This window comes from Pelodiscus sinensis, chromosome 1 (assembly GCF_049634645.1).
Source record: "Pelodiscus sinensis isolate JC-2024 chromosome 1, ASM4963464v1, whole genome shotgun sequence".
NCBI classification, from domain to species: domain Eukaryota; kingdom Metazoa; phylum Chordata; order Testudines; family Trionychidae; genus Pelodiscus; species Pelodiscus sinensis.
The window spans coordinates 192,999,978-193,026,429 of record NC_134711.1 but is presented as its reverse complement, the minus strand read 5'-3'; the positions used below and the strand labels follow the sequence as shown (position 1 = coordinate 193,026,429).

The 26,452-nt window shown below is 42.9% G+C and overlaps 1 protein-coding gene across 4 annotated transcripts in view; it reads left to right on the top strand.

The window, feature by feature from the left end:
* Nucleotides 1-26,452, top strand: part of KDM6A (lysine demethylase 6A) — a 299,506-nt gene that overhangs the window by 158,502 nt on the left and 114,552 nt on the right. For all 4 annotated transcript variants that reach the window (XM_075912756.1, XM_075912767.1, XM_075912747.1 and 1 more), the window contains exons 6-7: nucleotides 3,771-3,891; nucleotides 25,416-25,470. In XM_075912756.1, coding sequence (XP_075768871.1) covers nucleotides 3,771-3,891; nucleotides 25,416-25,470 — 176 coding nt within the window. The remainder of the gene's footprint in view (nucleotides 1-3,770; nucleotides 3,892-25,415; nucleotides 25,471-26,452) is intronic.

Genomic DNA, 26,452 nt, shown 5'->3' with positions numbered 1-26,452 from the left:
TGAGCATGGGAACAGGTTATCATCCCAGCACTCCTCTCCCATCTATTCAGTAGCATTATGCCATTCAACCAAGTAAAAGAACTCCCAACAACCTCAGTACCACTGGTTTAACCGTCCTTGGCCATGCTTACCTCATTTCTACCCTCCACAGTGGCCCCACGGGGTCCATGGGCTCAATGTCGTTCACAGCTACCAAAATGCCACTATCGACAGGATACAACTCCTACTCCAGCTAGTACAATGACTTGCTCACCACCAACTAAACCACCACAGTCACCTTCTGCAGTGACACAGACAGACCCTATGGAGGAAGAGGATGACCTACCTCAGTCTGACATGGAGGACCCGTTCCTGACAGCCTGGTCATCATCGTCCACTGATGAAGCTGTCTTCCCTTCCTCCTTTCCACTGGCAGATGATCTGACACAATTCCAGGAATTATTCAAAAGGGTTGTTACCTTGCAAGATATCGTGTTGCAAGAAGTACAAGGAGAAAAACACAAACTGCTGCAAATATTGTAACCCCCATCTTGCTCAAAAACACTTGCCTCCACTTCCTCTCGATAATTCATGGCAAAACCATTCATATCCTCACAGACAACATACTTGCGTGTTTTATATCAGCCGACAAGAGGGTGCCGGATCATGCTCGTTATGTGCCGGAATGATTATGTTTTGGAAGTGGTGCATAACAAAGAACATAATACCAACAGTAGTGTACCTGCTACGCCACCAGAACATCATGGTGACTAACCTGACGGGGCATTTTTTGGAACAACACAAATGGGAGCTCAATTCCATGATCATTCATTGCATATTTCATCAGTGGGGATTTCCAACAATAGATCTGTTTGCTACCAGAGTCAATCACAAATGACCATACTACTGCTCCAGAGCAGGACTAGGCAGGAAATCACTGGGACTTGCATTTCTTCTACTTTCGGTAGCTCCACTTTTCTATGCCTTTCCACCAATTCCTTTTATTCGTAAGGTGATTCTCAAGATACACACAGATCACGCAACAGTCATCCCAATTTGCAGGCATTCGGATTTACTGCATGGTTCCTCTATGGTTCTAACATGAAGAACTTACCTGTTCCAAGAGGGTAAATTAGGTCCTGTTCAATAGCTGTCATCCCTCTACGCCATCCACTTATCAGAATGAATGGTGGTGATCCCAGAAGATGTGCCAACAATGTCAGTTATAGCCCGCCACCACCACTACCATCCTCAATATCTCATGGACCTTAGTGAGGTAAGATTGTCCATCACTTCCATAAAAATACACCTAGCAGCCATTGCAGTCTTTCGTGACGTAGTAGATGACTCTTCTGTGTTTCCTCACCCTATTATAAAGCATTCCTTTCTAGCTTATGCAAGATGTTCCCTGATCTACATCTGTAATTATCACCATGTAATCTACCACTTGTCCTAAATACCCTGACAAGGCCTTCCTTTAATCCCTTAGCGACCTGCTCTTTCCACCATATGGCTATGAAAGCAGCATTTTTAGTCGCAGTTAATTCGGACAGATGGATAGGAGAGATTGCAGCCCTGATGGCAGATCCGCCTTATATGGTCTTCTCCAAGGATAAGATTACTTTACATCCACACTAAAAATTCCTACCGAATGAAAGGAGGAGACTACATATTAACGAACCCATATATTTTACCCACATTCTATTCAAAGCCTCAGCTCCATTAGGAATTTGATCCTATATACCCTGGATGTACATTGAGCTGTGGTGCTCTGTTTGAGCAGAACAAACAATTCCAAATGTCTACTCAATTTTATTTCTACCTCTGGGCCTTCCAAGAGAGCTGTGTCTGCTCCGTAAATCTCAAAGTGGGTATCTACTTGTATACACACCTGTTACAAGCTCCTCAATAAATCCCTCTCCCGCCCGCTCTCCTCCTTTCCCCTCTCCCCCCCACTCCCAAGGATCACTACTCATTCAACACGGGCAATGGTGACATTGACTACTTTCCTTCACCATGTGCCCCTTGGTGACATCTACAGGGCAGCTACCTGGTCCTCCCATCACACCTTTGTGCAATACTATGCATTGCAACAGGGCCCAATTCCATCTACCTCTGCGGGCAGTGCTGTCCTTGCCACCTCTCAGAAACGACTACAAAGCCCACGTCTGCCTAAGATGGGTACTACTCTATAGTCACCTGAGTGAAGCTCCCACAGGGACACCATTCGAAGGAGAAGCTACTCACCTTGTTCAGTAACAATGGTTCTTCGAGACATGTCTCTGTGGGTGCTCCAGTACCCTCTCTTTTTCCCCTCTATTTTGGAGTCCATTAAGGGATTCCTGAAAAAGAATAGAGGGGCTCGCACTGTATGTGCAGCTAGCAGATGCAACAGCACAAGACCTACTGTGCATATGCAGTGCGGGAAGGCACTGCTAAGGTAAAAATCTCTGATCGCCAGCACGAGGACACACTGACACCTAAGTGGAGCACCCACGGGGGACACCTCAAACCATTGTTACTGCACAAAATGAGTAACTTCTTCACCCCACCTGGCCTTTTCCATAAGCAACAGTTTTGAAGTTTGTGGTGGTGTGTGTGCAGGTATGTGTATATATAGAGAGAGATACACATACACACCTGGAGACACTTTAATTCTCTCACTACTCCATTCCCCATTAATTTCTTAGATGTTAGATATTGTTTATTTTAGTAATCATGTAGCTGCAACAATTTTTAGTAGTTACAGGGTTACTAAAATGCTCCCCGGGGGGCAGGTCTAGCAGCCAGTGCTCTCCCAGTTCCTGGCCCCTCTCTCGAGGAGCCCCCTGCCACTGTGTGCTGCTGCTTCAAAGGTAGACAGGGTCCTGTGAATAAAAATAGTCGAGGAAAAAATATCCAGAGTCTGTGTTATTGTAGCTGCTAAGCCTTTTGTAGCTTCAAGTGATGTTTCTTACAAGGTAACATTTGCTTTCCAATGTGAGTGGAAGCAGGTGTGGGAAGGATGAGGAAGTACAATCAGAACCTCCCTCTCACTTTCCTCCCACTTCTGGAATAGAAGAAGAAAGCAAGGATGGAAAAGAGAAACAGGATCCTGCTCCTACTACGCGGTTCATGTATTTGGTAGCAGGGATGGGGGGAGATGGATACATATATAGGACCATGTTTGGGCAACTGGAGGAGAGGGTATTTGGGGGAACAATTGATACTTTAAGCAACTGAGTAGTTGGTGAGGTGTATTTGAGGAAAAAGGACAAAGTTCTGTAAATGAGGATGCCCAAGGCCACTGAGAGCATAGTGAGTGATCATTCCTTACTTTTTTTTTCTTATTCTGACCATCAGCTTCTGCTCCCAGGTAGCTGTAACCAGTCAAGAGCAGAGTCAGAGGTGGAGCAGGGAGCCTACCCCTTATTGTTCTTAAGTTATTATAATTTTGTTACCAATTCTTATTTTGTCTACCTTTTCTGAAAATAAAAAAAATTGAGATGTTAATACAAAACAGACCGTATATCATGTAATTTCTCTTACTGGATAGAAAGGGCTGATCTTTTAGGTTAGATTTGTAGACCACAAAAATGTTAGAAATACAGATTTTATTTTAACCCTTGAAGTAAACACTGAGCACTATTATGCAATAAAAAAGTGATAGTCATCTTTCTTCATTAAAATTTATCTTAATGCGTTTAACAATTTTCTGCTCTTAATTGTGTTTACTATGCAATATAAATAAGCACAGGATTATAAAGTAACATTGTGTACAATCTTGCAATTTTTAATATTTGTTTTTCCAGGGCGATTAAAGCATTTCAGGAGGTGCTTTATGTTGATCCCAGCTTTTGTCGAGCCAAGGAAATTCATTTGCGACTTGGGCTTATGTTCAAAGTGAATTCAGACTATGAGTCTAGTTTAAAGGTAGGTTTTAAAATTCTTAAATTCTTTTTGGCAACTATTGCACATTTCATTGGATTTTAAAACTGCAAATCTATATGTTAACATTAGTAATATAATTTTGAAAATATAAGTATAATTGTACACCATATTTTAGTAAGTGTAGATAATAGAGGGTATTTAAATGAAAAGCCTGACAAAACTGTAAGTAGACATTGGTATTTCAGCAGTTGTGTGTACAAATACTTGGGTCGGTGCTCTAACAAAAAAGTACTTTATGGGGCAGGAAAGTTATAGAAAGCAAGCAGATGAAGAGAGGATGGTAAAGGAAAGACTAACATTGGCAGTTTGGGATTCTAGTGATCTTTCCTTCTGCTTTTCAGTCTCCCCTACTGAAAACAGAGATAATGTTTAGGAATTGGTGCAGTCAGGAAACATTTATTCAAAATGAGATGTGTTCCCCTTCATCTTCTTATTTTGTTACAGTTTTCCTACCTGACAACACATCCATATTACTCTTGCACCTCCTAGTGCTTGAATGACCAGTTAGGGAAGAGATTGCTGTCTGATAAGTTAAAAATTGTCCACTGAACATCTTACGTCATCTTTTGTCATCTAGTTTGTCATCTTTTGTTTCCTTCCTTTACTTCTCCACCCTCCTGCCTCATTCTGTGATTTCTTTGTGATTTCTGTCTTTACATATCATTTGTTCTGTTGCTTTTACCCAATCCCATCCTTCCTTTTCCCACTCTGTTCCCTTTGGCTGACTTTGTAATTCAAACCTGTAACTTGAAATCCACTTGTCTTGGAAGAAGGAATTATTTTATACAGGAACTTCATGTTATGCAATGAAATTCACATTGCAGGGCAGAAAATATTTGAATGTGAAGTGTAATTTCAAGGCTATATTTTTGTATATTAAACCATTTTGATGCTCCATGTATGCATGTTCTTTTTTGTCATTCTACGCTGACTCAACTTGCCTAAAATCAGTGAGAAAAAATATTGGACGCAGGGAATCTAGAACTTCTTCGCTTTCTACTTTCTGCCAATTTACGTTCCCTCACATCTGCATTCTGCATGCTGTGTGAAGTACATTATCAAAGAGGGAAGTAAAGATTGAGCAGAGGAGCATTTCTACTTCAACCTGCGTGATACATAGAAACATTTCTGCAAGTAGCTTTCCATTCCCTGTCCAGAGGGGAAAAATCCACCTTGTGAGTCTCAGGCAGAGTGGGTAGCTTTGATTAGAGGGAGAAGACTTATGCACATGTGTGAAGAAATAAGATTGGGAAAGGAATGTGGAGGTTTGGCATATTGTGAAAAGGCTTGAATGCCGTACAGTTTTGCAGTACAGGCAGTCCCCGACTTACGCGGAATCCGACTTATATCGGATCCGCACTTACGAACAGGGCTTTCTCGCCCCGGAGCTCTCAGGCAGCGGTCCCGCCACCTCGACCTCCAGGGCGAGAAAAGCTGCTCCCGGTGCCCCTGGTCTGCTGGGGACCGTCCCCAGCAGACCAGGGGCACCGGGAGCAAAGCCTCAGCAGCGGCGGGTTCCCGCGCTTCTAAGGTTTTGCTCTGGCAAAGCCTCAGAAGCGCGGGAACCTGCTGCGGCTGCGGCTTTGCTCCCGGTGTCTCTGGTCTGCTGGAGACAGTCTCCAGCAGACCAGGGACACCGGGAGCAAAGCCGCAGCGGCGGTGGGGTCCCGCGCCTCTGAGGCTTTGCTCCCCGTGTCCCTGGTCTGCTGGGGGAGGAGGGGGGCGCAGCTAGTGTGCCCCCCCCCCCCAGCAGACCAGGCTTTTGTTTTGGACCCTGGGGCAGAGCAGCTGGGGCGCTGCGGGTTGGTCCCGCAGCGCCGCTCTGGGCACTACTGGACCAACCCGGCAGCACCCCAGCTGCTGTGCCCCAGGCGTCCTGATTCAGCTGCTGCTGGTCAGTTTCAGCAGCGGCTGAATCAGGACCCCTGGGGCAGAGCAGCTGGGGTGCTGCTGGATTGCTCCAGTAGCGCCGAGGAGCCGCGCTACTGGAGCAACCCAGCAGCACCCCAGCTGCTCTGGCCCAGGCGTCCCCAAGTCAGCCGCTGCTGAAACTGACCAGCGCTGACTACAGGAAGCCTGAGGCAGAGTTGCTCTGCCCCGGGCTTCCTGGAATCAGCCGCTGATCAGTTTCAGCAGCAGCTGACTTGGGGACGCTTGGGGTTCTTAAGTTGAATCTGTATGTAAGTCAGAACTGGCGGTCAGTTTCAGCAGCGGCTGAATCTGGACGCCAGTTCCAACTTACATACAGATTCAACTTAAGAACAAACCTACAGTCCCTATCTTGTACGTAACCCTGGGACTGCCTGTACTCCTTTATATTTGTGTCGTGCACAAGGTATTGGATTCTATGGGTAGAGGCCAAAAAAAAGGGAAGTGAAAACTAGAGGGATTTTTAAAGGAATAGTTTGTGCACAGAAAGAAAAAACACTAGTTAATTTACAAATAAGTATTACATTTTTTTAATTATGCAGCAAAAAAGTTGAAAATTTCACTTAGAAAAACAAAGTGTCTTATTTCTAGAAACTGGATATTAAACTCTTATGCTTGTATTGAGCCGTCTGAAATAGTTCCATCATTGAATTTAGTTGTGGTGTAACAAGCAAATTGATATATAATAAAAGTGATTCTGAAACCTGTGACATAGGTAACTGATGTTACACTCCTATGTTGATTGTATATTTGCTTATTTTTCTTCATTTTTTGTATTTTTTAAATATTTGCTGTTGCTAAAAAGCAAAACTTAATAGTGTGATAGACTTGAGAACATAAAAATTGTAGTTTCCTGGCTAGTTCATTACTTCAGTATTTCCCATTGTAACATACTCAGAAGTGAATGCAGACTTCTTGGACAAAGTTATCCTGATGGAAAATCAATTGACTTGGTTTCTCCTTTGGCAATCTGGTTAATATTTTTTTCTTTTCAATGAAACCTGGCCTCATTCTGTATAATTCTTCAGATAGCTGGAATGAGGCAGAGGTTTCTTAGAGCTCTGGTTTATCATGTGCTTGATTCACATTTTTCAAATGTGCATAAGACTAGGAGATAGTTGCTAGGAAAAAAAACCTCTTAGTTTTAAAAATGTGCATTTGTACTAAGTATTTTTAAACCATTGTAATTTGGTTAACAAAAACTTATCTGACCACCAGCACTTTCTATGGACCAAATTTTCAATTTCTAATACCCCATTAGGAAATGCTTAGTTCTTCAGCAAGTGGTGTCACTGTGGGTGCTCCACTCAGGTCTCGGTGCATCCTCGCGCCGGAGATCGGAGAATTTTGTTGAGCAGTGCCTCATGTGCCACGCCTGCACACTTAGCATCTCACACCCCTGTTGTTTGTGGAGTGCCGTCGGTTCCTTTTCTACCGTCCTTGGCTGAAGACGGAGTCAGAGCAGCGCTCTTCTTCCTGACAGGAAAACAAGATTTTACAATTAGTTTTAGACTTTTACCTCATAGTTTATTCTGTTATCGCTAGTTTCAACGTTCGTTATGCTTTGGGGGGAAAAAAGTGACAACTGCCGTGGCGGCAGCTTTTCTCCAACATGCCAGGTTCCTCTGGCTTTAAAAGATGTTATTCATGCAGCGACTCAATGCCTATCTCGGCTGGCCATGCCTCTTGTGTTTAATGCCTGGGAGAGTCTCACGCTCACACAGCACATAAGCGCCCTCACTGCCTAAACATGACAGCCAGGGCCAGAAAAGACCGCAAAATGCATCTGAAAACCCTCCTCTGGGAGAAGTCCCTTCAGCCCTCAAGGGACAAACCAGAGGATGTGTGGGGACAGCACAAGACCTCTGACAGGGCACCTTTTTCACCCTGAAAGCCTCTCAGCCACAAGGACTTCCCCAGCATACTTGCAATCAGTGCTGCCCAGAGCCTCTCATTCCCTGCTGCTGTCAGTTTCCAGCACCATGGAGAAACGCAAGTCTGCACCAGCCAGGAGATCTGAGGCAGAATCTAAACTCGCCGCACAGGTTGGTGTCACAGAGGCGCCAGTGAAGCCGCATATAACCCCACCATCAGTTCCTGTGAGCTCTCCTTTGGTGCCTGAACAAACTCTATTCCACCTACAAACCGTAGAGCGGATAGAAAATATTTTGTCCCTGCAAAAGACATGGACTTTCTCTTTGCACACCTCCAGCCTAACTCATTTGTGGTGGATTCAATTAATCACAAGGCTAAGAACCCACAACTTAAATCTACACCCCGTGACAAAGAACACAAGAGGCTAGAAACCTTTGGCTGCAAAGTGTACTCTTCTGCCATGCTCCAATTCCGTATATCAAATTATACAGCCCTTCTGGCCAACTATGATCACACCAACTATGCCCAGTTACAAGACCTCCAACAGGACCTTTGACAACAAACGACCTCACCTCCAGTCCATCATTAGGGTTTATCAATAGCGAAAACTGCTCTCCAGGCCACTATGGATGTTGCAGATACCACGGCTAGAGCTACAGCCACAGTCATTGTAAGGTGTGTAGATCCTTATGGCTGCAGTCATCCGGGGTCCCAAAGGAACTGCAATCAAGGGTAGAGGACCTCCCCTTTGACAGAAAACAGATATTCTCAAACAACACAGTATTGATTCTGTACTCAATGAAGGACTCTCGAACAACACTCCACACTCTGTGGATGTACACCCCACCTAATAAGAAACGCAAATATACCCCCTACCAAAGGCATAGGGACTATAATTACAATTACTATAGACAACAGCAGAGGCCATATGACAACAGGCCCAAGTAATGTCCTAACAGGAGGAGGACACAGCAAAACAAAGCCTCCATAACTCAATCCAGCTCTCATAAACAACAAATTTGAAGTCTTGGTTGGGGGTCTGAGCAACCACCCCGCAGTTCCAATGCATTCCAAGGTCACCTTCCCTCACCGCCTGAGACCCTTCTACAAACAATGGACCCAAATTACCACAGAAAAATGGGTCCTAGAAATTATCAGTTTGGGTTATACTATCCCCTTCACATCCATGCCCCCTACCCTGTCTCTGTTCAGGGACCCATCTCACGAGCTCCTATTACAAGCAGAGGTGCAAAAGCTACTCACCTTAGGGACAATAGAACCTGTACCCACAAAATACCGAGGGAGAGGGTTCTATTCCAATTATTTCCTCACAGTCAAGAAAACAGGGAGATGGGGAACTCAGGAAACTCAACAAATTAATCCGCAAAACAAAATTCAGGATGGTGACCTTGGCAACCATCATACCTGCACTGGACAAAGGGGACTGGTTCTTAGCTCTCGACCTCCAAGACGCATATTTTCATGTAACTATCCACCAGTCCCACAGAATATTTCTCAGATGTGTCATCGGCCAAGGCTATTCTTAGTCCTCCCCTTTGGTTTCGCTACGGCCCCTCAAGTGTTCTCAAAGACGTTAGCTGTAATCACAGCCTTTCTCAGGAGACGAAAAATGTCATCATCTTCCCTTACCTAGATGATGGTCTCATCAAAGGCCACACATGTGGTCAAACTATAATCATGACAACTGTTATCAGGGAATGTTTTTCCCAACTTGGCCTACTTATCAATAGACAAAAGTCCTCCATTCAGCCCACTGAGCTCGGTCACAGCAAGAGTTTACCTCCCACCACAAAGATACAAGGCAATCTGTGACCTCCTTCAAGGGGTCAGGCAGGCTTCCTTTTCCACCGTCCAGACGTGCTTCCAATTATTGGGGCATATGGCGCCCACAATCTTTGTAGTCCTATTTTCAAGGCTCCGCATGCTTTGCCCACAACATTGGCTCGCAACCAACTACATCCCAACCCGACACAGCCTTGTCGCCTCACGCTTCCTCCACCGGAACTGCAGTCTCTTGAATGGTAGACATCTCGGACCAACCTGCTTGCCAGCATACCCTTCCACCGTCCAGACCTGTCAGTAAGTATAACGATGGATGCATCATTGATGGGCTGGGGTGCTCACTGTGGTGCAACATCAATACAGGGTGCATGGGCCCAACACGAAAGACACTTGCACATCAACATCCTGGAGCTCAGGGCCATTCGCAGGGCGTGCGCCCATTTTCTGCCCCTGATAAAGGGCAGAACTAGCCATGTCCTTATGGACAACATACTTTCCGTGTCCTATATCAATCGACGGGGGGTGCCCAATCACGCTCCCTATGTGCAGAAGCAGTCAGATTTTGGAACTGGTATATCAGGAGCCAATAACCCCAACAGCCATGTATATGCTGGGACAGCAGAATGTGAGGGCCGACAAACTGAGCAGACATTTCTCAGACCAGCATGAATGGGAGATCAATACCAATATTCTCCTCTGTCTTCCGCAAATGGGGTGTTTCAGCTGTAGACCTCTTTGCAACACCTCACAACCGCAAATACCACAGGTTCTGCTCCCAGGAAGGCCTATGCAAGAGGTCAGAAGGAGATGCCTTCACCATTTGCTGGACAGTTCCCCTACTATATGCTTTTCCGCTAATTCTGCTTCTCGCCAGAGTGATCAACAAGATTCGATTTGATTGCACCACAGTTCCCTTATCTGCATTACCTATTGATAGATCAACCCATTCCTCTCCCCTTGGTGCTGAACCTCCTGACGCAGCAGCACATGCCACCTTAACATCAAAACTCTGAAACTCATGGCATGGCTTCTCCATGATTCCATAATGACAAACTCACCTATTCGGATAGAGTCAAACATGTCCTACTAAACAGCCAGCATCCCTCCACTACTGCCCCTATACCTACCTTGCTGGAGTACCTCATGGACCTCAGCAACACTGGTCTTTCCATCAACTCTATCCGAGTCCTCCTAGCAGCGATCACAGATTTCCATGATCCGGTGGACGGCTTTTCTCTCTTTGCGCGTCCCATGGTGAAGCCATTTCTTACAGGCCTACAGAAAATGTGCCCAATTCTGTGCCCCCAGGTGCCACCGTGGGACCTGAATTTGGTCCTTGACACGCTCACCAGGCTACCCTGTGAGCCACTAGCCACCATGTCACCACAATACTTATCCATGAAGGTGGCCTTCATAGTGGCAATAATATCAGCAAGAAGGTTAGGAGAAATTGCAGCCCTCATGGCAGACCTATCTTTACCAGGGAAAAGGTGATACTCAGGCCCCATCCAAAGTGTCTCACAAAGGTCATATAAAACTTCCATGTAAATAAACCCATTTACTTACCTGCTTACTTCTCTAAACCTCATACATCCTCTAAGGAGGCTATATTACATACTCTAAATGCAAGGCCGGCAGTTTCGTTCTACCTTGATAGAACTAGAGCAACCAAGAAATCGGACAGACTTTTTGTGGAGTAGTCTGGACCACACACAGCAACAGCGATTTCAACACAGTGTCTATCCAAATAGATTGTAGACTGCATACATATGAACTCTGGGGCAAGCAGCCGCCATAGACTATCAGGGCTCACTCCATGCATGTGATGTCCACTATGATGGCCTTCCTGACCTTTGTACCATTAGTGGACACTTGTAAGGCAGCCACATGGTCATCACACCATGCTTTCGCACAGCACTACGTCCTACAGAAGGGGCCAATACCCTCCACATCTCTAGAAGATGCAGTCTGTCCTTCCTCAACATAAATGACTCCAATGCCCACCACCATCTGGCAGGTACTGCTACTGAGTCACCTGAGTGGAGCACCCACAGGGATATCACTCACTGAAAAAGTTGTTAGTCACCAGGTGCAGTAACGATGGCTCTTTGAGATGTGTCCCCCTGTGGGTGCTCCACTACTTTCCCATCCTCCCCTCTGCTTGGAGTCTTCATGAGCTTCAGGTAGAAGAGGAACATATGGAACTCGTGCTGCATGCGCACTCCACAAACGGTAGGGGGGTGAGACGCTAGGTGTGCAGGTGCGGCACAAGGACACTGCTCAGCACAATTCTCTGAACCCCAGCAGGACGACGCACCAAGACCTGAGTGGAGCACCCACAGGGGGACACATCTCGAAGAACCATCGTTGCTGCACCCGGTGAGTAACTTCTTCCTTTAAACTGCATGGAAGATATGTCTAGTTGCTTTCAAAAATCCCAATCTGTACTTGCCTGCATTCTTAAGTGTTTATATACCTTTGAAAATCATGCTTTTAGTCACTGTGGGTACATCTAGACTACAGGCTTTTGTCGACAAAGAGCGTCTAGACTACATCCAATTCTGTCAACAAAGCAAGCCGCTTTGTCGACATGACAGTGTAGACACAAAGGACAGTGTAGATGCAATAAAGCCTTCTGTCGACAGAACTCTGTCGACAAAAGGCGTTATTCCTCGTAGAATGAGGTTTACCGCCGTTGACAAAACTGCTGAGTTCTGTCAACGTTATGTCGACAGAACTCAGCGGTAGTGTAGACGCAGGTATAGTTTTGTCGACAAAAGTGGACTTTTGTCGACAAAACCCTGTAGTCTAGACACACCCTTTGTGTTCAGCACTTTGCATAATACACATGTATCGGTCTTGATGCTACATTAAAGTACACTTTTGCATAGTATGTTCCGAGAGTTACTGATACATTCACAAGTTACGCTTTTGTGCAGTGAGTCCAACTGGTCAGACTCAAAACATCTGGAGTTTTGCATGCAGTTGTGGTTAGAGGTGGCACAACTCAGGGGAAAATCCCAACATGGAAAGCACAAAGTAATAAAGGTGAAGAAGGCAGAGTGGTAAGGATAGGAATTTGTATGGGTAATGAACATTCTACCTTTCAAAAGGGACAGATGGTAGATGAGTTACCACATTCTTGAATATTGGAATTAATTTGACTTGGATTTTGAGGGCTTTGATACGAAGATTCAGGATTCTAAAGGACAATTATGAGTAATAAAAGGTAACCAGCTTCAGGTGATTATTCAGAACTAACAGAGGTGGTCTTAAGAATGAACAGCTGCCTGTGGCTGTCTGCTGACATAGAAACTCATTGTTCAGTTCAGTCTTCCTGTTTGGCAGTGTGGCAGGAAGGGGAGGCAGCTCTCCGTATTATGATCTTGTCTGCTGTTTTGAGGGCTCCCCCCCAAAAAAAGAAATTTGTTATAGTTTTTTATGGTATTTAAACTTTGTGTTTAAATTGATAATTGCTAAGAATAAAGTATTGGTCTTTTAATGCCAAGAGATAAATTGTGGTCAGTAGAAGCCTTGAGGCGAAGAAAGGTCAATGTTTTCCATAATTTGTATATACATTTAGAATATTAATATAAAATCAACTGTATTTTATGTAAGCAGATTTAAATATAAAAATGTTTACTATTTTAAGATGTTAGATTATATGGATAATTACTAGAATGCCGCTCTTTACCCAGCATGAAATCAGCCCTCTTTAGAATGCTTTTAAAAATCCCTACTTTTACATTGACTTAGTATTGCTAGAGTTCAGATGGGCAAATTGTTATTAGAACCTTTTGTACTCTGATATTGTGGCCCAAAAATTTGTCACAGAATCCGATACTTGTAGAATTTTGCCCTAAACTTTAAGCTTCTATCTTAAAAAGGTTTCTAGCCTTTATTACTATAAAGAAAATATTCCTCCATAAAGCTTTGTGAAAATGGTGCAATGTTATCTTCAGAAATAGCTGAGAGGTATGAGCTCCCAGTTCACAATGTAGTACTAATGCATTAGTGGCCTGTATTATATAGTAGGTCAGAGTAGATGATTAGTCATTAAATTGAGACTGTTTTAAATGTCATTATTATTGATCACTTCAGCAGACACCCCAACGGTCCAATTCCCAACCACTAAACAGATAGCTCTAGGAATACTATATTGAGTGTAATATTCTGTTTTATAATTAGTGAAATAATCCATTTCCTAATTTGTGTGAAGCTACTGTGACATAGGAGCAGTGCCACTGAATGCAGGAGGACTTGACACAAAGTATCTGGACCTGATCATAATCAGACTGGAAAAATCCTCTCACAATGAGCAGCATTCCGTCCCCGGGAAAGCTATGAGCTGCTGTACAGGCAGTAGAGCTATCCATTTGCAGGGTGGAGAAGTCGGTACAGGTTGAACCTCTCTGGTCCGGCACCCTTGAGACCTGATTCGTGTCAAATGATGGAATTTGCCACATCAGGGGAGGTCCCCTTCATCACCTCCCAGCCAGCTGACCTCCCTGAGGCTGATTCTGCTCTAGCCCCACCGTCATTGGGCTGCCTGCTGCTAGGCTCAGGTGCAGCAGGCTGGCTGGAGCTCCCTGGGGATGGAGGTTTTGAGCCACTGTGGCCCCACTTCTGCCACACCCTAGGGATGGTACTTGCCAGCCCCACTGCTGCCCTGCCTGCCAGGGGACCCTCAGAGAACAGCTTTGCCAGTGGCCCCACTACTGCTCCCCCCCGGACAGGGCTTACCAGTTGCTGGTGGCCCCCCTGCTGCCACGCCCCACTGGGGCTCCCTGGGGATGGGACTCGCTGATCCTCCTGCTGCTCTGCCCAGCCGGGGCTCCTTGGGGACAGAGTTCCCGGCCTCCCCGGTCCACTGGTGGGACTCTCTGCCCCTGTACTCCCAGCCAGCTTGCACTCCCCAATGCTGCGGCTCTGTGGTCCTGCAACATCTGTGGTCCAGTTCCTGGACCAGAATGCCCCGGATATAGGAAGCTTAGCCTATACAGCATGAATTCTCATTCAATATGCTATTGTCACAAACATGAGTAGAAAATATATTTCCTTAAACCTTGTATTCAGCAGAAATTAATGGTTTTGCAAAACTGTTCCAACTTACCCACTAGTGGAAACCTTGCTTCTTGCCACTGACAATAAGTGGGTGGATTTTTCATATCCTATTTATAGATCACGTCAACCACATAACCTCATTTGGTGCTTTTTCTGTCTCCAAAAGAGACTTACAGAGCCCAGTGAGCACTGTGCAGCAGAACTCCTGCCCAGTTGCATGGAGTTTGGAAAATCAGTTTGTGGAAGGATGACTACAATTCATATTCACCTTCTTCATTTGTGTCTCCTCCCCTATTGAAAGGGGCCTCCTGGTATTATGGCAGCTTTTCGTTCCAAGTAACGCATGTTTCTACAACTTCCATCCTTCTCCATTCACAAGTCTAATTGGCTATCCTCCTCCCCTGGGACTACAAATATGTGTAGGTAAAAATTCTATTAATAGAACAACAGGAGGACACCTGCTGCAACAAACTATGTGGAAGTGCTAAAAATTATGATGGAAACAAAACTGTGGAGTGGAGAGCGGGAACTGCCAAATAATATAAATTTGAATCCTACTCGTCTTTTAAAAAACCATTTAAATGACTCAGTACAAGAATTTAAAATCTATACGCATGTTTAAGGTATCTACTTTGAAGCAATCACTAACCCATCACTTTCCCAACTTACTGGGATGTGTGTAATTATTTTTCTTCTTCGAATGATTGCTCACATGTATTGCAATATGTATGTGCATGTGCATACTGCATGCACAGCCATAGGAAGATTTTCCCTAGCTGTACCCATCAGGTCAGCTGTGGGAGGAGTAGCACCTCCTGCTGACCCAACACCTGGTCAGTTCCTTCTTTCCACCGCTGATGGTCTTTGGAAATTCTGGCCTCTTGCTTCCCAAGTAGTTAGTCCCTCGTGTGTTGATAGTTCTTAGTAATTCTATGTAGCTAAGGTCCAAACCCTCTTCTGCATGAACTGATAGATGGTAAGTCACATATCAGAATACTCATAAGTAATCACTTGAAGAAGGAAAAGCAGTTATTTACCTTCTGTTACTGTTGTTTTTCAAGATGCGTTGCTTATGCCTATTCCAGACCGTACCCCCCCCCCCCCCCCCCCCGTTGGACTGTTAGGGAAAGAAGGTACTGAGCAGATGTCGCATTGGCAGGGTATATATATGGGCGGGGCTCAACAAATAATACAATCTACTCGCCCATGGCGAGTAGATTGTAACCCGGAAGAGGCAGACAATGGGCTGGCGAGTGGGGCTCACCATGGTTCAGCGAGCCCTGTATATGGGTGTGTATATATTTGCAATCATGAAAACCCCTTTCCGTGGGGTTCCACAGCTGACCCAAGGGTACCACTAGGGAAATCTTCTGATGTCCATCCACGCAGCTCTCGCTCTCACTGGAATGGATATGAGCAACACATCTCGAACAAGTGTTACCAAAGGTAGTAACCTTTTTTCCCTCCACATTTTAAGATGTTTGAATATCTGTCATTATTTGAGTTTAACTTATGAACTGCTGAGAGGTAGGAAGTTGAGTAATGGGGGAATTTTTGTTGCCATCATCAAATCAGAAATGTATGATGGCCTTTTTTTCACCTTTCTCAAGAAAGTTGGTGTAGGGAATAATTTCTTGGCCCCACTAGGTGCAGGTGAAAACAAGCAGAGGATTTATTAGTTCACACAGCTGGTGGAGTACTCATCAGGGGTTAACCTGGTGAGCACTAACTTAACCAAAGTATACATTAGATTATATAGGTAGCAGATGGACAGAGGAGAAGTGATTTGATATGTCTAGCAGCGGAAGTGAGAGATGCACATAAGCCAATGGTCTACAACAGTTACACAGTATCTCCGCCCATTGCCAATTAAACATAGTATCACCAATACAGGTAGTTATTCCTAACAAGCTAAATAAGCCAACATAAACAAAGGCATATTGATGGTCATTTTGTCGGCCGGAAATATAATGCGTCTCCTGCGGGGGTGGTATTGCCTTGGCGCAATCTTTGGGATCCAAGCTTATTTTCTAGGAACAAAGCAGACAATGAAAAACAATCCCGCGCGATTGTTTGGTTGTTTGGTACCGGCCTTATCAAAGTGAGGCCCTTTGGAATGTGATTGCCAGGGGATCCAGGGTCACAGTAACTGTTGTACTGTATGTTTCCCAGGGCTGGCCTAATACTTTCAGATTTGAGTTTGTCAGTTCTCAGCAAGATACCATGGACTTCCTCAATTTACCCTACAGTTGGTCTGGTTTTAAGCCTTCAGAATGTTATTTCACCCCATTTATTTTTCAAATCTGGTTAAGGCATTAATTGTGAAGAGCTACAAATATGCTAAGTTCTTAATAGCAATGACCAGGGCTTGACAATCTATGTATTATATCCCGGAAGAGCCGGGTTTGGGCGATCTGTGCATGTGCAGAATGATCTGAGCATGTGCAGAATGCCGGACAGTGTGGCTGGCGAGCGGGGCTCGGCGAGCCCTGGGGATGACAATGTATAGATGACTACACGATTAACTGATAAGCCTGTGCAGGCTAACCCTAACCCTCGGCAAGCTTACCGATTAATTCTGTTGATTACATGCTTCCGCTGTCAGAGCCGGTGGAGGGGCAGGCTCGCCATGGTCAGAAGCTGCTCCATGGGATGCTGGAGAGGCAGCAAGGGGGAGAGGCGGGTTGCTGCTGCAGAGCAGTTTCTGGTGGAGGGGGGCTGCCTGGCCCCCAGCTGCCACCCTGTGCTGCCACGTCCAATAGAGAAATAGTTGTATAACTGCTAAATTTTGATGTGCATACATGACTATTCAATTACACGCTATCTAACATCCCTTCTTCTTAATTCTGTTTTGTAACTGGAACAAAAAAATGATTGAAATAAGTTCAATTAATATTTACTAATGAAAAGTCTTAGTGTTTAAAATAATTAATGCAATATATTTCACTGTATTCCTGTTCCTTTGGGAATGGTTTGAAAAACATATACATATGAATACAGAAATGTATCTTCCAGCAGTTCATTAAATTAAAAAAAACAGATTTTGTGGTCTCTGAAGTAGAACATGATAAAATCTGTCAAAAGATTATTTTAAAAAAATTACAGGTAAACAGAAAATAAGGTTTGTAAATTAAAGTGCTCTCCGACTCTTACACAGATAGAGACATTTTAGTTATGTGATTTATACATGCATTCTTTGATAAATCATAATAACTTAATAAGGTAGGAAACTTTGTCATTGAATCAACAGCTGCATTTGTTCATACAGCTTTCTTTTATTGTGGATCTATGAATCTCATGCATTAAGGATATTTTTCTGCCATTCAGTATTCTTCAGTGAGTTTGCTATACAGGAGGCCCCCGCATTATGACAGTCTGATTTACAACCCCTCGCACTTATGACCTTTTCTGTAAGTGCAGAAAGGGCTGAAATCCCCCGACGTACGTCCTTGGCCCCACATTTACGAGGGTGTATGACGCCTGTCGTAACTTCGGGCTCGAGTTACGACACCCTCCTGACTTGTGACACTATTCCTGGAACTGATCGCACCACAAGTTGGGAGCAGCCAGTATACTTTGTGTAACAGAAAACTAAAGAACAATACAGAAAACCAGGGAGCTGCACCTCCCTTGCTCGCTGTGCTTGCCAATATTCCCTCCCTGGGGCAGGACTTGGCAGTCTTTACAAACCAAAGAGACAAACTGTATCAACATTTAGAACAAGTGGTCAAGAAAGTGTCGTATAATAATGTCCATTTGTGTGACTGAAAATATAACACTTAATATTATTGATAATTGACATAATGAATAATCTCTCTTTATATAAAGTTTTTCCTGCCAGATGACTGACTGATGTCATCAGCATCAGCAGAGTGAGGTGGGAAAGCAGCGTGGCCCCACCCATACTCCACCCCCACAGGCATTCTGGGGTCAGAGTGTTGCTTCCCCCAGCACCCGCCATCCTTGCTGAAGAGGGGGGTTGAGCTGGTCCTGCTAAGTGAGGGGGTTGGATGGATGGGTTGGAGTGAAGAAGCTGTGAGCAGGGAGCTCTCCACATCCCGCTGCTGTGCATCATGCTGTCTGCAGGGCTTCTTCCACTTCAGCTCCACCTTCAGCCTGTCAATGCTGACATGATTACATCAATCTGTTGTTCCACAGATAAATGTTATATATCGAGAGAGAGAGAGATTCTAGTTACTGTGTCCTGTACATTGAATAAATTGTTAAAAATTGGTGGTTTGGGATTCTGTGAGTCTGATATTTTAAGAGAACTAGGGGTAGTGTACCTGCTCGCTACGCTCACCAACCCCGCCATCTGTGGGGGTTGGTAAGCTCAGCTCCCCTGGCTGCTGGGGTGGGCCAGGGGCTGCGCCAGAGATGGCTGCTGAGCATGGCTGGGGGTCACAGCCAGCGCTGGCCTCTTGGCCCCCTAGTCCCTTCTCAGGGCCCATCCCGCAAGCATAGCCAGCCCTGACCTTACTCCCCTCAACGTGTGCTTCTCTTCAAGCTGAATCCAATGCGGAGCCTGGGGGTTTTCTCCATTCTTCTTCCCCCCACAAGAAGCCAGTGCTGGCACGCTAGTCTTGCGGGATGGGAATGGGGGGAGGGTTCAAGACTGGAACTCCAGGCAGGAGCAGCCTGAGCTGTCAGAGTTGGCAGTTTCCCACTGGGTCCCGGAATGTCGGAGGTGCTGCCACCACCCCCTGATCTTCCTGCAGGGGAGCCAGGGCGCCAGCAGGGAGCCCAAGGTTCCCCCTGAGGAGCAGGGGAGGGGAGAAAAACCCTGAGGTATGGCCACCTCTCCCCCTTCTGGAGACTGAGACTAGGGGGCGGGGCAATATAGAGTTATTTGATGTCACACTGTAGCCCCGCAGGAAGAGGTGTTTATATATATATATAGATAGATAGATATAGATATAGATATATATATATAGATAGATATATATATATAGGGAGAGGTAAAATGAAATGTGTGTAAACAGTCAGGCCAGTGAATAGCAGTAGCACTCAGGTGGGGTGTGGGTGTTTGTGTTTTGGTCTATAGAGCTTAATTTTGTATTACATTATATAATACCTCACTTCACATTTCTTGGCTTGTCTCCTCTCAGTGTTAGCTCAACTTGTAGGTATAGCATTGTCCCTACCCTGTTTCCAAGCACACACAAAGATCTTTAGCTCCATCTAAGAGTTTCAGGGGATAGCCGAGTTTGTTACAGAAAAAAACAACAAATGGTCTGGTAGCACTTTATAGACTAACGGGGCTCAACTGGGCTGAGGTGGCTAGGGGAAGGCATAGGGAACAGAAGGGCAGCTCAGCCGGGTTGTGAGGGGCTGCAGGGAATTGGTGCTGCACCCCCTTGGATTGTTGGGAATGGTTTTGGGGGAGATGCAGGGAACCAGCGGGGGTGGGCAGTTCAGTTGGGTTGCAGGGGAGGGAGGTGCAAAGAAGCCTAGTGGAGAGGGAGGGAACCAGGAGCCCTGAAATGACCTCCCCTGTCCAAAAAATCCCTCATCTGGGACCAATCAGGTCCAGAGGATGCCAGACCAGGAACGTCCAACTCCTACCCAAGTCCCCTCCTTATACCCTAGCCAGATACCCTACCACCAATCTGCTCCTGCTCCCGCCTCCTGGAGTGCCCGTGTGGCACCAGGTCCCCCGATGCCTGGCCTAGGCTGGGCGGAGGATGCAGCTGGATGTTGTAGGCTCCCAGAGTGCCTGTGCAGCACTGGGTCCCCCAAGCCCTGGCCCAGGCTGGGTGTAGGATGCAGCTGGCTGAAACAGTGAACATTTATTCATTTTTCATTCTTTTTTTTGTGTGTTTATATTTTTGGGCTGCAAAAAACAGTACTAAAAAAAACAGGTTCCAATTAAAGTAAAAAGTTTGGGAAATCCTGGTCTAGCCAGCTTTCTATCCATCTTACAGTCCATTTATTCAATCCATATTCCCTTAACTTACAGGCAAAAATATTGTGGGTGACCCTATCAAAAGCTTTGCTAAAGCAGGCACTGGGGGCTTTGGAAGGACCAGAAACAATTTATTTGCGTATTCATCATTTGTTTAAAGACTATGCAAATAAATGTTACCGGTCTTTCAAAAGCTCGTGAATGGATTTATTGGTCCCTGTGTCAAAAAGTTTGGGAACCTCTGTTCTATATGAACTCCTGCAAATATTCTTGGTGAATGGAACGTTGGCTGTGTGCCAACATTTTCATTATGTAAGCCTTACAGTGTCCTAATTATCTGAACAAAGACTGCTGTAAGGAACATACACATCATACCTAGGTCCTATAGTCAGAAAAAGTTCTCTCTGACAGAATTGTACTGAGCTGGGATCAGGCTTTCCCTGGTGATGTCAGAACTGTCATATTCCAAATGATGTCTTGGTTAGTGTGCTAACTAAATGTATAGCTGCCAATTAGGAAAACTTTATTCTAGAGAAAAGATAGTTAGAACCACCATTTTAAAACATTACTAAAGGTTTTGATTTATAAATTAGTCAAATATAATTGAATACCTTGCAGTAAGATTGGAAAATGTTACTTTTTGTATTTGTTGGTTTCATTTTACTGGATTAAAATCACAAGAATCTATGTATTCGGCCTCTTCTATTTTAAAAGTATGTAAATCAGGTCGATAAATACATTTTAACAGAATCATGATTCTGTGTCTGTAATACACACACTTCTAGTAGTAAGAGTGAATAGAATGTTTTAAATTGCATTTAAATCTGATACATTATTTTCATTTTATGGCTGCATTTAATACACTGAGTAACTGAATACATATGCAAGCACTGTATTTTTTATTTCTCAGAGAGGTTACATCAGAAATTACTACAATCACACAAGGCAAGACAAGGATTCTAAAGGAGACAAAATAGTTTTCTGATAATTATACTATTATAAATTGCTACAAATCAAGCTACTTCATTACTTCAGCTGTAGCATTTGAAAAGACACTTCTTAACATTCAGAACAGTGCCTTTTAGGTAAATCCCATTACTCAGGATTTGAATTTCTATAGACCTGCTGTCTGCCTTGAGGTATTGTATGTCTGTCTCTGAACTGCAGTGGCCTCTCCTGCATAACAACTATTTCACACAGCAGTAGTCAGCTTCAGTACCGCAATATTTGTGTGAGGTGCAGATGTTTGCTGGCTGATTCTGTTTGTTGCAGAAATGGAAGATGGAAATTAACATGATGTTCCGTAGTTTTTCGTGTTGATGGTAGTAACTTGTGGATTGTTTGTGTCTGAGTTTTAGTATATATGGTTTATTTTTTGTCTTTATTGACTACATGAAAGAAGGCTGTGTTTATTGTAACCTAGCTAGAGTTGTAGGGTGGTTCCTGTGTTACATGTTTGAAAGATTATTGGTTTTGTGTGTGCAGCTTTACAATAATTGTTTTCTACAAGTGCCTTGTTGTTTTTCTATGAAATCTATGTACATGTTCTGGATTATCTATAGTTTTACAGTATGGTTTGCTAAATGGTGCAGGCAGAAGTGCATTACATTTTGGAATATTTGAGATGATGCTGTGGAATGTGAAATTGTTATAGTATTGTGTTTAGGATTTTTCCTGTTGAGTGAATTAGAAGCATTGGTAAGAATATTCCTGTTGTTTCCCTGTGTAGTATTAAATACAGGCATATTTAAATGTCCAAATGGGCAGTTCTACTTACACAGTTATCTGTATTCTCTCAGTGAGTCTAAGCAAAATGATTCTGAAAAGGAACCACCAAACAATTGTCAAACATTTCTGTTTGTTTGGTATAATAGCATTACTAGATGAAAGCAACTCTAACTTTCTGTTTTATGTTTAGCATTAATTGGTAACGATAATGTCCTTTGTAAAACTTAGGCCGTTGCACAGGCCTAAATATACAAGTCTGTACATCTTTTTTTACCAGAAAAAATGTAATGTAGAGTAGACATTATGATGAATTTCTTTTAGTCATTTTTAAGTTGTCTGCTTAGTATTGCTATGGTAACAGACTAAAGGATGTCTCTGGGGCACACAACCTGCATTGCAATGCAAGTGAGGGAGATTTTAACTTATCTATCCCTGCTGAGCCCTAGAAAATAAAAGCAGCAAGCTAATATGCAATGGTCTAACATTTTAATTTCATTTTGGAAGTAATGTGTGTCCAGTGTGTTTTCTGGTCCTAGGTTTTTGGTTTTCTGTTTTTTTCCGGTGGGTTTTGGGTTTGGTTTTTTTTTGTGATCGCATTGTTCAAAACTATTCATGATGCTGATATGATGGTCTAGGGTTTATAATTAATTTTGAGACTACTTTATTTTTGGTAACTATTGTATTCATGGTGGAAATGGACAGAAAGCAGTGAGGAGGTCTGCTCCCCATCTTAGAGAGCATCCTTGTAATTGGGTGATGCAGTGTTAGTCTTATAATTTATCTTGAATTGTAACAGTGTGCTTGTTTTGTTTTTTTTAAAATTGTTGATTGCAAGCTGGTCATAGATCTTTCTAAATAAAAGTCTAGCATATTATGCACCATTGTTATAGTATCATTCTTGAGAGTCAAACTGTATTGAGATGTTGTGGGAGTGGTACCTGTGTATTTACAACTATTTTGAAAAGAGGGTGAGTGCATCATTTACTCTGTAACTCAGTTTTAAATTTTCCTGCTTCATTAATACCAGCTACTGTTACTTACCAGCTTGGTACTCTAGACATCAGCAGATAAAATGTTCTCCTTAAATACGAACAAGATTACGTATAACTGTTCAGTAGCCTCATTTACATGATTTGTATTTTATATTAAACTTGAATTTAGTTAGTACCTAAATGTTGCTGCTGTTACAATCTGGATTACAAATCAAGTATTTTACCTGCTTCGTTGAAATGTACTTACAGTAGGTACCAATATTCAGTAGGCCTTGTATATTGCAGTACAAAAATATTAATGCAGACTTTATGCTGTATGTATGAGACTTGTTTTCTATGGAGTTTCTTAAAATGATTAAGCATTTAGGTTTGTATGCATATTTCATCTATTTTAATACACTCAGTTACTCTTTAGTTTTCATTTTAATGCTGCTCATTGAATTAGTGTGAAATTTGTACAGCAGAATCTCAGAGTTATGAGCACCCCAGGAATAGAAGTTGTTTGTTATAGTTGTTCTTTCCAAAGTTTATAACTGAATATTGGCTTAATACAGCTTTAAAACATTACTAAGAAGTAGAAAAATGCTGCTTTTAACCATCTTAATTTAAGTGAAACAAGCCTAGAACAGTTTCCTTAACTTATTAAAAAAACTTTTTAAACTTTCCCTTTATTTTTTTTATTTTGCATTTTACACAACACTGTACTTGTACTGTACTTGCTTTTTTTTTTTCTTTTGGTTTCTGCTGCATACTTTGTTACAAGTGTAGTGTGTGCTTGATGGCCAGTTTCTAACTGTGGTGTTTCAGAACTTTGAGTTTCTATTGTAAATTGACTGGACATGTCTAAACTATTACAGTGGTTGTTTGGTGTCCCCTTTGGAGAATGGGAATGATTCAGAAATAAATTCAAAGTTAATAAAAATGAAATCTTCATTCACAATATACAATGGTACAGACAGACACAACAATTTCAAATGTTTTACGGAAGCAATATTTTAAAATAAATACTGGGACAACTGATTTAAGTGCTTATGAAAATTGTAGCTTTTTACACAAAACTTATTTGTTTTTAATGTAATGTGTTGATAAACATATGAGATGCTACATTTTTGTATTTCTGAACCAATTTTATTTTTTGTAGTAAATATGCCATTTAATGACTTGCACGTCTAACTGCATGGGAATCTGAAATAGTTAGTGTAAGTTGCTGTAAATGCTTGAGCAAATCTTGACCATTAAAATAATGAAGTAGGGGTGTTAAATTGCGTTTAATCAGCTAATTGATTAATAGATGGGAGAGGGGAGATACAGAGCTGCAGCGGAGTTAGCTCCCTGCCCCAGGAGCAACCTCAGTGTCTCTCTGCCTTTTTGGCTCTAAATACATTTAAAAGGCTAAAGCGCAGGGGGAGGGAAGAACAGGCACATGCTGGGACAGCTGATTCCTAGCTAGTGCTGGTCGTCACACACACACACCCCCCACATCTTGATGCCAGTTGTGCTTGTTACATGTATTAAGAGCTGTGAGGCTCTTCATACATTTAAAAGGGTAAAGCTCAGCCCAGGGACCAGGCACAAGCCAGGACAGCTGATTCCCTGCCCATGCCTGGTCCCCCACTATACCTCTGCCTCCCCTTCCTCCCACTCCTCTGCAGAGATGGTGCTGGGGGGGAACTGGCTTTTAAGCCAGCTCCCCCTAGCACTGGCTCCTGCTCCCCTCACCCTCTTTGCTGCCTCTCTCTGATAGAGGCATCACGGGGAGGGGAAGCGACTAGTCAAATCACTAGTCAATTACCTGATAAGCATTTGCTGATCAGATAGTCAACTAGTGGCTTACATCCCTATGATGAAATTATTCTTCTAGAAACTCACTAACCTAATTATTTAGTAAAATGTCTGTTTTAAAGTTAATTATTAAAAGTATTGTAATTTAAGTGCATGAAACATGCTCTAAAATATTTTACTTTCCTCTTTAATATTTATTAAAGATACAATTTCAAAAGATTATAGGTGGTCCTGTGGTGGCCCTAACAAAAATATATAGTATCATGAACTGGCGCGTGAATGATTATAGATGAGTTGTTGCTTTTTAAATTAGTTTGCTTGTGTGAAATAGAAATAGTATATTTCCTTTCAAATATAAAATGTTGTTTCTGTATAAAAATAATTTCTCTAAATTATGAATGTCTTAAACAATATTCATTCTTTTTCAGCATTTTCAGTTAGCTTTGGTTGACAGCAATCCCTGCACTTTGTCCAAGGCTGAAAGTAAGTATTTTTAAGGTTTTGTTGTATGTATTTTGTTGCAATATATAGAAAAATGCCATGCATACAGAGCTGCGACTGTGTGTGGGGTTTTTTTTTTTAAAATAACCTATTTTAAAATGGCAGTTCCTTATGGACAATGAGTACTTCACAGATTTTCCTCAAAGAATTGTTGAAGCTGGTGTTGCTATCTGATGTAGGTAGCTATGGTTACCCAGGCTGCATAAATGAACATGAAACCAACTACTGTGAACAGTTTGTGTCAAATATAGATGTGCCAATGGAATATAGAATTACTGTCATCTTGGTAAATGGAAGACATAATGCTGAAGAGAGCCTCATCAGTGTCTTTGAAGATCTGAAATTTGGGGAGGAATTGTATTTCTTTTTGTTGTACACAAAGTTTATCATACCTTAGAGTTTTAAAAAGAAGCTATACACCTAGTAAGTTTCTAATTTATTCTATTCTATTTTTGCAATATTTTAATGCAATAATAAAAATCCTAAATTAGACAAAAATGATATGAGAAATGTTATGTTTAATTATTCAGTAAGATGAAATTTGTTTAATCTGCTGTATTACCTTACTTCAAAAGCAGTAATTTCATGCAGAGCGATTTCTGCATTTCTTAATCTCCCATTTAAGCATGGATCAAATTTACAATATACATTCCTTTTTTGAGTGCCCATTTCCTTCTAGATACGTGCATGTCAGTGCAAGCATCCTCATGCCAGTAGTTAAGGTTAGGAAGCTATGGGTGTCTCTTCCTCCTCCCTCCCCAGTTCCATTTCATCATGTATGATCAGTAGTCAAGTTGTGTGAGAGAACACACACATGCTCAGGCTCTGTCCGATTCTCTTTCTAGGGAAACTCAAGGCTTTTATATTGTAAATTAGCACAAGTTAGTCATAATTTCCGTTAGTACTACTCATCAAGAAAAAGTTTTTGGCTTTTGTCTTATTTTCCATTGGGGTTTTAAATTGA